The 12,500-nt window shown below is 39.8% G+C and overlaps 1 protein-coding gene across 1 annotated transcript in view; it reads left to right on the top strand.

Annotated features, from left to right (window-relative positions):
- LOC122267582 (NFU1 iron-sulfur cluster scaffold homolog, mitochondrial) overlaps positions 1-12,500 on the top strand; it is a 13,855-nt gene that overhangs the window by 540 nt on the left and 815 nt on the right. Inside the window, exons 2-6 of the mRNA XM_086551496.1 lie at positions 3,976-4,165; positions 4,339-4,470; positions 6,161-6,278; positions 6,514-6,650; positions 7,078-7,164. Of these exons, the coding sequence (XP_086407622.1) occupies positions 3,976-4,165; positions 4,339-4,470; positions 6,161-6,278; positions 6,514-6,650; positions 7,078-7,164 (664 nt within the window). The remainder of the gene's footprint in view (positions 1-3,975; positions 4,166-4,338; positions 4,471-6,160; positions 6,279-6,513; positions 6,651-7,077; positions 7,165-12,500) is intronic.

The raw sequence follows: 12,500 nt of genomic DNA, 5'->3' as shown, positions 1-12,500 counted from the left end.
TACACATTAGCTAGTATATAGAGGGCAGAGATTTGCTGGCCTTTTCTGTATCATTGTAGCCATGAAGATCAAAGCATCACCTATGTTAACCCATTGACAGCGGATTTGCTTCCGAGGCAGAGTCGGTTGTAGACCCGGAAGGCACCATGCCAGACAATGTAAACTCGCCATCTGGCTGTATACATATTTGATTAAAACTTCGACCAATGGGTTAACACTGACATATCACATAGAACCCTGATATAACTCCAGATATGGAGGGTTACAGGGGATGCAGTTTCCATGTAATTGCATGTATTGGAATTTGTGTTTTACTATTATAATATTTTGTCATTAGATTAGATTTATGATGATTAACTAGCAATTTCCCTGATGATATTCATATTCTACCCATCTATCAGCCCTGTAACATATCATTAATTGCTACTTCGCTGGACAGAAGATATCATAAGCAGTCTGTTAGTACCAAATGTATAGTATGAATATGATGTAGCTTTCATATAGAACTATCTTATATCTCTGTCCATATGTCATATATTACTGATTTTCTCTGATAAATGATAGTTCCTTCTCTGGCTACATGTTACTTGCACCCAAGCGTATTGGTATTCATAATGTTTTACAAGTAATTCCAGGCTCTCTTTATAGCAGAGAGGGAGGGAGAGAGGAATGTGAGAGAAAATAGAGAGAAAGAAGGATGGAAGTGAGAAATTCACACACATTTCAGTTGGAATTATGTACTTCAAATGCTATTAACCCAATGATGACGGTGTGTGACACGGCAAACGGGGCGACACACAGTTTAACGTCCCCGAGGTGATATTACATAGACCCAGCACAGGGGGTTACCAGTTCTGACCGGGCCCATCGGGATTGGGTTAATGCTACTTATAAATACTAGCATTGAATGATTGATACACATCATTGTAGGAAATATAGATTGACAATTGATGAAAGTAACTATACCAGCATTAATTGAAATTTATAGTGCAATGTTTTGTGTGCTCGTGCTCAAGAGATAAACACTTGAGGGTTGGAAGCATGACAGGACATCATCAGGGCAGGTCTGATTGTGCCAACAAGTAGAGTGAAAGTCAGGAAGAATATGGCGATGACTTTTCACTGCTTCAAACCTAAATATTTATCAGCAGAGGAAGATTATTTTTTACCAGAACCTATATAATTGATGGAATGAGTAGTGTGTAATTTAAACTATAAAACATGCTTGTCACAAAGGAGTTTAAAGGCTTATCTCTCTGACATTCTTAATTCCAAAGATATTTAGCTTGGATATTTGTATTTATAGCCCAAGTATGATGGGTACTAATCATATAATGTTGAGATTGTGTTAATGTAATAAGCTGAAATTTTTGGTTTGAAGAAGTGAGTGAATTTAATTTAAGTAGTCAGCAGTAAAATATTGGATAATATAATTGAAAATATTATATTCATGTGTTCAATTGTTAAGAAACTTTGATTTTTAATTCCATAAAATATTGATTGTTATAATGATTTGTTATGATTGTGTATAATGTGATAGAATAGTACTGAAAAAAAAACAATTGCAGTATTGGTGATGGTAATCAATTAGTATTGGTAGTTGATGGAATTATTAGATTCATTGTAATGACAAGCATCATAAACCCATTGGTCGCGGTATTAAATAAATGTTTGTGCAGTAGGATGGCTGGTTTACATGTCTGGCACGGTGCCATCCACGTTTATGACCGACTCTGCCTTTGCAGCAAATCATGCCATCTGCGGATGTAAGTGCAAGAGGGTTTTGGACAAGAGGGCAACAGGCATTTTTCGATATTAGAATCTTCAATCCCATGGCTCAAAGCAACTTCTCACAAGAACTGAAGACAGCACATAAAAAACATGAAAATGAGGAGATGAGGGAGTACGGGGAACGAATTCGGGGGGTGGAGCAGGGCACTTTCACTCCCCTAGTCTTCACCTCAGCAGGCGGAATGGCACCAAGAGCCATCATGTCTATTCATGCCTCGCACAGCAGCTTGCAGAAAGAAAGCAACAACAAAAGAGCTGCATCGTGGCATGGATAAGATGCCGGCTGGCCTTTCCGCTGTTGCGCTCGTCTCTGCTATGTCTAAGAGGAACCAGAACGAAACCCTCCACGTACACTAGGATTAAGGACTTAGATATACATTAAACAGTAACAGACAGTAGAATCAATAGAAATGTAGATATGTAAATTATAGAATGTACACCCTGTAAGTATAAAAATAAAGAGATAAATAATATCAGCAAAGAAGGTTGATGACCACAGCCTTTGGCGAGGGCAGGGCCAATAGACTGTATTGTGAAATAGCTCAAGATATATTTCACAACACAGTTCCCTTTGGGATGGGTTAACAGGTATGGCTTTCCTGTTGCCCGGTTATAAAAGGCATCTCAGTTTTACAAATACTCCTTTTTCAAGAAAATAGTGATAGTACATTTCATCATACAGTAAGTATATTATGATAGGTATTAAGGTGATTTTGAACTTATTTTATTGAAGCTTTCACTTTTGTTAGGCTAGGAAAGGTTATTTAACTGCATGTTTTGTAGTTACTATGTGTTTTATGTAATGTTTAGGATGCAGCAATTGGCAGTTGGTGTGCAGCACTATTGTTAATACAGGATCTCCTTTGACTTATAGGAAATGGTATATAATTGGAGTGGGAATTTACTTGAATGGCAACTTATACAATCTATAATTTATGGGGCTTTATTGTCTATTCAGAGCAAATAGTGGCTGGGGTGTGAAATTATGTCGAACTCTTTAGAGCCTTTCTTGAAACATTTGTCATTATTTAAGGTACCCGTTGGACTGCATTTTTTATTGATATTTTGAATTACTCAAAAAAAAAAAAAAAATCTCTAGTAATCTGCCGGGGTTTTCAACCGCATAAGCCTAAAGCCTTGAGACTCTCCGGCGCACAAGCCGCGAGCCTGGACTGCCCGCTTGCTCACCCAGAGCGCCAGCCTTGCCCAGATATCTTGTCACCGGCATCTGACACGAAACGTGTCAGCACGTCATCCGGCGTGAATGGGCTAATAAGCAAATCTCGCAACAATGAGGGAGGTGGTGCCTCTTGAAACCCTTGCCTTCGAGTGACTAGTACCTTATAAATGGTTGGACCAGGTACAAAAAAAAATAGAAATAAATAAATAAATAAATAAATAAATAAAATAAAATGCAGGGAAATGTACTTCCAACTTCACAGCTCTTATATCTCAAAACTACACTTTTGTCTACATTTTTGGAAACCACTCCATAACTACTGGGCTGATTCTAATGGGGTTTGGATCATTTGAAAGCTGAATAAATTTGCACTTTATCTGTAGAAATGTTTTTTCATTTTAGGTGGTAGAAATCCATATATGATGGGTTTTTTCAGTTGTATGGAGATTTAAAAAAAAAAAAAAAATCCACTAAACTAAAAGGATATTTAAAAATAAAATGGTTCTGTAAAAAACTAGGTATTAATATAGAATATATGTGGTATTTTTTCAACAAGTTTGGTCAGTAGATAAATGAGCAATATATATTTTTATTATTATTAATATTATTACTCCATTGTCTATTGGCCAAATTACATGAAACTTGGAGGTGAACATCTCAGTATATGTATATATAACATGTTAAAAAATTGCAAAAATCCGACCACAATTAACAAAGTTCGTTCTCGAGTGCAACAGCTCCCTTAAACTGTTTGATGTGGGAATATATTTGCTATCTTTTATTTACATTGTGATACTATAGCCCTTTTTATATTTGATTATATATCTGACAGGCTTTTTCAGTTTTGTATTGAACCAAAATTGTAGTATAAAGTTTTTATCAGTTCATTAAGTTGTTTACGCAGTGTGACAAAAGTATTACTGTTTTGTGGGAGGAAAAAGCAGCTTTATTTTCCTCATGTTTTTTATTTTTTGCAAACAATGAGAAACAATACCTCTTTCCAGTACTGCAGCATTACACACAAGATCGCAGAGATGGCCCAGCCTTCCTTTAGCAACCCCCAAATATGGCAGTGGTTCTCAGGTCCTCCTGCAACCTGCATGTTACCCCTTGCAACTTGCCTTGAGATCCATGTTCATCAAGGTCCAGGATACACCAAACCCCAACTCCCTCAAGTTTATACCAGGAGTTCAGGTTTGTTGTTGTTGTATTTCACAACAGTTTATTTTTTTGTCTCTATTATTGCTGCTATTTTTCTTATACATTTCTTCATCAATAACTTTTATTATAGTGAAATCTGATTGATAAGTTGTCATATATATAAGTATTGTAATGTAAGGTATGAAGATTTTTATTTATTTATTCAGGTCTTAGAGTCTGGCACAGCTGACTTCCCCAATGTGAGTGCGGCACAGAAGTCTCCACTAGCTAAGCTGCTCTTCAGAATCGAAGGTGTTCAGGCAGTGTTCCTTTCAACTGACTTCATAACCATTACAAAGGTGTGGCTTTTCTCTAGGTATCTGAAATATAATTGCAACCTTTATATGTAATGAGTAAATTTACTGGTTTACCATATTGTGAAGTCTATATTAGTCATTTGATATGCTATATTAAGACTGAAATTGTTGCATAATACTAATTAGCATTTGGTATGACGTATCAGTTATACAACTGAAGGGATTGACTAGCCTGTATCTTTTAAAAAATGCAGTGCAAAAGTGATCAAACTCTACAAAACATGCTCAAGTAGAAGGGTTAACAGGGAGGCAGCCAGTGTAGAAGGTTTTTGATCATCTGATGAGGACAAAGCTTTCTTAGCAGCACCAAGAAAGCAAGATCTCAAATATTTAGTTTACATTTCCAGGAAGCATAAAAGAGAATGATTTATCAGACTTAGGTCACACTTGCTTATACAAATTCTGAGCAAATTAAGTCACAATGGTAAGTGTCATTATCATTATGTGCTAATCATACAAGTTACACACCACATTGCCCATTAATTATGTAAATTCATCATATGTAGTCTAGTTTCTTATGACACCTGGGAAGAGGATTGTTAAAGTTTATAGCATCTATCTTACCACCCAGGATCAAGACATTGAAGCCATGGCAAGTGCATCTTGTCACCCTGAGTCATGGGGTTAGGGGAACTAATATATATATATATATATATAAATATATATTATTATATATATATATATATATATATATATATATATATATATATATATATATATACATACATACATACATACATACATACATACATACATACATACATACATACATACATACATACATACATACATACATACATACATACATACATACATACATACATACATACATACATACATACACATACACATACACATACACATACACATGAATCTAAACCTAAATATACACATGAATGTCTTAAGGCTAGTTAATTCTAGCATAAGGGAAAGTAGGCATTGTATTAAATCTAGTAGCATATATATTGAAAGATATATTGAAAGTTGCCAAGGGAGATAGAAAAGAAAATTCCAGAGGCACAAAATTCACACTAGAGGGAATAAGGAGTGTGCAGTAGACAGAGTTGCAAGAACATGGTCAGTGGAGAAAAGAAAATGCTGTGAAAGGATGTATAAGAAGAAGAAGGGCTGTAGGGTTTTGAACAGAGGGAATAAACTATTTTTGACCTAAAGTGAACAGGGACATGAAAATAGATTTGTTTCTAGATTTACAAAATTCACTGATGGGAATACAAGATTGATGCTATGCCCAGGGAGAGTTACAAGAATATCATTAAATGTTTTACCCCATGACTGTGAAACAAAGATGCTAAGAGGAAATAGAAGAAGAAAAAGAAGACTAAGGATAAACCAATTTCATTGTGACAAATGGATATAAGGGTATAAGTGAGACTGAATAGTTCCACAACATGAGATTTAATTTACTCGGGTTATCCCGTCTTCAGAACTACATGTAGTTCTGAAGATGGGGTAACCTGAGACAGGTAAATTACATTTCTTGTGTTGTGGAACTATTCAATCTCATGTATATCCTCTTATCCAAGACTGTAAGGGCAAAAAAAGATAACCAAGTGTGCTTTTCACCTGAGTGACCAGCTAAGGAGCAAATAACTTGATTGCCATTGTTGCAACATCACCCTTTACCACTTTATTCTTCCTCCTTTGGCAATAGTACGACGAGGAGTCTGAATGGAGGACAATCAAGCCAGAAGCATTTGCTGTCATCATGGATTTCTTTGCTTCAGGACTTCCCGTCATTCACGAGGGAGAAAGGAGTGAGAGTGAGCACGGTGAGTAGCAAATTGGAAAAGGTATAATGGGGGGGCGGGGATTCTACTTGTACATCTACCTTTAGTTATAGGGGAGTATTGTCGCACTCATTATTTCATTTTATGTGAATGGTATTATGATTTTTATTATTTGATATATTTATAGTTCCATAATTTGCAATTTTATTATTATTATTGTTATTTTAGCAAATAACGAGTTATTGCCGAGTAACAGGATATTGCCCCTGTCCCACAGCTGGAGGTGAGGATGAAGATGACGAGACCATAGCCATGATCAAGGAGCTTTTAGACACACGTATTCGACCCACAGTGCAGGAGGACGGGGGAGACATCCTCTACAGGGGATTCAGTGATGGCATTGTGTATCTAAAGGTGAGGTGTCCCTCTCTTCTTTAACCCATTCGTGCCAGTTGACTTGCTATCACGTTCAGTGGTTTTTGGGTCAGACACCAGCGACGAGATATTTGGTCAAGGCTGGTGCATGGGGTGAGCGGGCGTACAGTGCTCGCTCGTGGCTAGTGTGCCAGAGAATCCCGAGGCGTTAGGCTTATGCGTTCGAAGACCCCGGCATTCTGACCAATTAGAGCCGGAATAGCCCCGACGTGAATGGGTTTAGCCTGTCTTCTACATTTTTCTTTTCTCTTCTCATTCTCGTTCTTCTTTGTTCTTTCCTGCATTTTTTTGTCAATAGATCTACTCAGATTATCATCAGAATATTGAATATTGATATACAGAATATCTAGACATCTATATAATGTTTGTATATATTTTTATATATGTAATATTTTTATCTTTTCAGATGATGGGCTCATGTACATCCTGCCCATCTTCTGTAGTTACTCTAAAAAATGGAGTTCAAAATATGCTGCAATTTTATATACCTGAGGTGAGTTTAGTTTTCCATTAAGCTTTTAACGGTAGGAGAACTATATAGGGATATTCTGCAAATAGCTGTAAACCCCAGAAGAATCATATATGGTTTTTGCCTTATATCTCTATTCCTTTTGAAGTTTTTGGTTATTTCTTCTTGCTTTTGCTTAGATATGCCTTTGAAAAAGATTACCAAAACCAAAAAGGAATTAATCCTCATCTTTCAAAAATTATACAAAATATATCAATTATGGTACAAGGATATCACCTGAGACAAAGCTGCAAACTAGAAGGTAGGCGAGGCTGTTCCCGTGTTGTGAGTGACCTCACTAGCCTATCATTTGAGATAACCCGACCCAGCATACATGAGGCTTCATGTATGTTTACTATTTATGAAGAAACATAATGAAGTTGTGTCATAACTGGCTAAATGATAGACAGAGGAAAAAAGGGGAAGAAAATGAGAAACGTTGAAAGAAGGAGCGAGAAAGAGGGGAGGGGGGCTAAGAAGGTTGACAGACAGACTGAGAAGAAGACAGATAGACAAGGAGAGAGATGGAGGAGGTAATTAGGGAAGGAGAAATATACTTTAATTTACAATTGAATATAAATATGATAAATAAAATCTTGAGATCATCATCATATCGTGTCGCACCAGTGACGTAGCCAGGTTAAGGCATTTTCAGATATATCCCTTAACCCATTGCCGACGGGGGATAGATTTGCTTACACAGGCTCCAGGATGAGTTTTATTTCTGATAGAGGCAGCTTCTGCAACATAATTTGATTTTTCCCACTCCCTTTTAGTCACTCATTGTAGAGCTAGAGACATTTTTGTGTTTTGTTTTTTTGTGTGTTTTACTATTTTTAGAAATTTATATCTGTTATATCACAGGCTCCATCAATTCTGCAGTTGACTAAAATTGTAGATCAGGGTCCATATCAATTCATTTTTTTTCTTTACACTCAATGTGATAGAAGTATTACTGTTTTAGGGGGGACAAGAAAACAACTTTATTTATTCGTATTTCTGTGCTGTCATGAACAAACACGAAACTTATAACCATCCAAAATGAAGAGGTTGGGAAGAGGAAGGAAACTTGTGCTTTTGACAGTGAGTGCCACAATAAAAGGCATCCATACTGGCACAGGGTCACATTGTATGCATTGGGCATGGTGTGAGTCACCTTCCTCCTCTCGTTCTGCCTGCACATCTTTCATCTGCGGTACTTTAGAGCAAGAGGTCGGGAACTTGCGATGTGCCATCACTCTACAGAGATAGTGCTTGCTAGAGACCGTAGATGGGTGCCATTCAAGGCTCTCTCTCCTGCTGGTGCTAGAAGAAAGTGGTGCCATCTAGTTTTTGTAAGTGAGTTGAAAACCATTTTGCTTATTATTACGGCAGTTATAATAATTATGACTGCAATTGTCAACATCACTCACTCATTACTTATAGTACAATAAAATAACATAGTGATCCAGAATCCCCGAACGCCATGACGCCCATTGTCAGGCAAGAGGTCCTGCGTCATGTATGACAAAAAAACACGTCATCCGTCGTTAACGGGTTAAGTCTGTGTCAGAACAATCAGGGCCCAGTGGGCAGTCTGTCAGGATGTGTTTCATGGTTTGTGGGGCACCACAGTCGCAGTTGGGGTTGTCTGACAGCCCACATGCTGCTAGGGATGCACTTGTTAGCCCTATTTTACACCTTGCACAGTTGAGAGTGCACCACTCTTTCCGGGTTAGGTTGGTGCCGTTTTGAAAGGTCTCTCCAGGGAGTGGCACTGTGGGGTGTTGGTGTGGCTCTACCGCCGAGTTCCACTTACTCATGCGTTCCCTTGAGATATTCTGGTCTTCTAACTGTTGAACAGTGGCGAAGCTCTTTCTTGATTTTAAACGACGGGGAGCTTCTTGGTGGTTGTAGAGGGGATGTCTCGGGTCTGTTAATTGCTTTGATTTTTCTCTGCTTGACGCAATATCCCTCCTAATTGAAGGTGGTGCGATACTGGCCAAACAGTAGAGTGATGGTAAAGGGGTTGCTTTGAGTGTGCCTGTGATGATTCTACAGGCTTCATTAACACAGGATCTAATTTATGTGCGTGACAAGAGCGACCCTACACAGGAGCACAGTACTCTGCAGCTGAGTAAACCAGGGCCAGTGCTGTCTGTTTAAGGGTGTCTAGGTCTGTCCCCCATTTCGTGGTTGTTAGTTTTCTGAGTAAATTGTTTCGTGCTGAGATTTTAAATTTTAGTTTGTCTACATGGGCCTTAAAGCTGAGAGTCCGGTCCAATGTTACACCTAAATATACTGGGTTGGGCACACTTTCTAGATGGGTGTTGCCCCATGTGATATTTAGTTTTCTATTAGCTATGTGGTTGTCAAGATGGAAAGTTGATACCTGGGTCTTTGTTGGGTTTGCATTTAGGGTCCACCTGGTATAGTACTCAGAGTAACTATTTAGGGCATTGGTCAGTGTGTTTTCAATGGTATTGAAGTCTTTAGCCTGCGTTGCCAAGATCGTCGGCATAGATGAATCTGTTGACATCCGGGGGTTGAGGCTGGTCATTGGTATATATATTGAAAAGGAGTGGGGCCAGGACCGAACCTTGTGGAAGCCCATTTCGCTGGGGCCTCCAGCGGCTTTTCCTCCCATCCATTTCAACAAAGAAACTGCGGTTGCTAAGTAGGGACTGGATGAGTTTTGTTATTGTTTTGTTTTTTAACATTTGTGTCACTTTCAGAATGAGGGCTCGGTGGTTTACTGTATCATACGCTGCAGTTAGGTCTACAAACACAGCTCCTGTTATGAGTTTACGCTCATACCCATCTTCAATGTACTGGGTTAGGTTCAACACCTGGCTGCAACAAGAACGGCCGGGTCTGAACCCTGCTTGGTCATGTGTGAGAAGTGCTTCAGCCTGTGGGGATATTCTAGCTAGGACAAGTCGTTCTAGGAGTTTGTACAGATGGCATAGCAGTGTTATGGGTCTGTAGCTTTTAGCTGAACTTGGGTCTTTGTTAGGCTTCAGTAGAGCGACTACTTTGGCCTTTTTCCATATGCATGGAATTCTAGCATTTGCTACACATGTGTTGAAAAGTAAAAGCAGCCAGTGTTTTGTTTTTTGACCAAAGTGTTTTATTTGCTCACTGGTTATATCATCTAGGCCTGCTGCCTTGCCATTCTTCATATGCTTCAAGGCAGCTTCGAGCTCATCTCTTGTGAAAGGAACAAAATCCTGTGTGCTGGTTTGTAGGATTTTACTGGTTTCTGTCCTGGTCTTTTTGGCAGACAGTCTATGTTCCCCACATGATTTCCCATTTTGCAAGAGCTGGTGAGCTACTTGATCAGGTGAGACAGCAGCAACTCTGATGTTCTGTTTGCTAGCTGAGTTGAGCATCTTGATTGTTTTCCAGGCATTCTTGCTGTTATGCTTCAAATTCGTATTTTCAATGACATTCTGCCATTTTTGTCGTCTGCTGGTTTCAAGGTGTTGTAAAACCTCCTCTCCCAAAGATGTAGTGTGTTCCCCAAATGGGTCGAGGTCGAAAGAATCGAGGTACTGCTCGTATAAATGTTTTGACTCTGGTGTTAGGCCAGGAATGTGTTCCCTTCTGCATCCTCTGGGTATGTTTTTCCTGGTGACTTTCCAGACGGTTTTCTGGAATCCCTCATATGCTGAGGGTGTTGGGGAGATCGAGTCGATTATGTCCTCAAGGTCGGCGGTGAACTGTGTCCAGTTGGCTTTTTGGAAATTAAATCTGCGCTTGAACACTACCTTATTTGGCTGTATGACTGGTCTGATGTCTATGGATACAGGGTTATGTTGCAATTTTGGTGAAGGGTCCATTATAGTCCTTTCAAAGAGGTTACTATGGTCCGAAGTCACAAAGGCCAGGTCGGGATTGTACCCTCTATGCCAGCGTGCACTTCTGTAGGTTGGTTTGTCCTTTGTGCTGTACAGGAGCGTCAGTTTCAGATTGATTGCCCATTCTTCTACTTGTTCTCCATCCGCATTTGTAGTGTCGTAGCCCCAGGTCATGCTACGGCTATTAAAGTCCCCTATGATGATTGCTGGCTTGTTTCCTAGGTGAAAGCCTTGGGGCCAGGCAAAGCTGACAGCAGGGGGTTTATACACAGAGTAGATATCAAGTTGGTCTGTAGATATTTTTAGGAGTTCTATGTTGCCAAAGGAAATGTCCTTGGATTCTTTGACAATATTCTTATCTTTGACTAGTATTGCACTCCCGTAGGCTGTGCTGGGTCTGTGGATTACAAGGTGCATCCCTGGTATCGATGGGCCTAGCTGGTCCCTGTGGGTTTCCTGCAGGCAGATTACATCTGCTTGTAGGTCAGCCAACAGGGTGCCTTTAGCTTGTGAGAAGCCTTCTACGTTGAAGCTGACTAGCTTAAACTTTGGCATATTCTCTTTGGTATTGTGGTTGTTATTTGGTATCAGCTTTACTTTCCGGGCCGAGGGTCTATCCTTTTACCACCCGATTATTGGCGTCACTAAGCATAGTGTAGAGATTATTTTCCCTAGGGAAAGCAGGGGTCACCACGTGCAGGCTCTCTACATAATAGAGTACAACTCTTAACAACGGAAGAGATTTGTAGGAATAACCTTTCTCTGATGCATTCACCCCTTCACTAACCTATTTAACCTATCTGAGAGAGGGAGGAAGTGAATATATACAGGGAGAGAGGGGGCAGGGTGAGGAATGAAGTCATAACTCTATTAGTGAATAATGATGCATATTATAGGTATTCTCTCTTTCTCTTTCTCTCTCTTTCTCTTTCTCTTTTTTTCTCTCTCTCTCTCCTCTCTCTCACTTTCTCTCTCTCACTTTCTCTCTCTTTCTCTCTCTATTTCTCTCTCTCTCTCTGTGTCTCTCTCTCTGTCTCTCTCTCTCTCTTTCTCTCTCTCTCTCTCTCTCTCTCTCTCTCTCTCTCTCTCTCTCTCTCTCTCTCTCTCTCTCTCTCTCTCTCTCTCTCTCTCTCTCTCTCTCTCTCTCTCTCTCTCCCTCCCTCCCTCCCTCCCTCCCTCCCTCCCTCCCCCTCCTCTCTCTTTCTCCCCCCTCCTCTCTCTTTCTCTCTTCCCCCTCCTCTCTCTCTCTCTCTTCCCCCTCCTCTCTCTCTCTTTCTCTTCCCCCTCCTCTCTCTCTCTCTTCCCCCTCCTCTCTCTCTCTTTCTCTTCACCCTCCTCTCTCTCTCTCTCTCTCTCTCTCTCTCTCTCTCTCTCTCTCTCTCTCTCTCTCTCTCTCTCTCTCTCTCTCTTCTCTCTCTCTCCTCTCTCTCTCTCTCCTCTCTCTCTCCCTCCCCTCTCTCTCTCTCTCTCTCTCTCTCTCTC

The sequence above is a fragment of the Penaeus japonicus genome, unplaced genomic scaffold, assembly GCF_977035675.1.
Source record: "Penaeus japonicus unplaced genomic scaffold, GWHDUDI00000001_assembly GWHDUDI00000025, whole genome shotgun sequence".
In the NCBI taxonomy this organism is placed as follows: Eukaryota; Metazoa; Arthropoda; class Malacostraca; order Decapoda; family Penaeidae; genus Penaeus; species Penaeus japonicus.
This window is presented reverse-complemented; position numbering and strand designations above follow the sequence as displayed.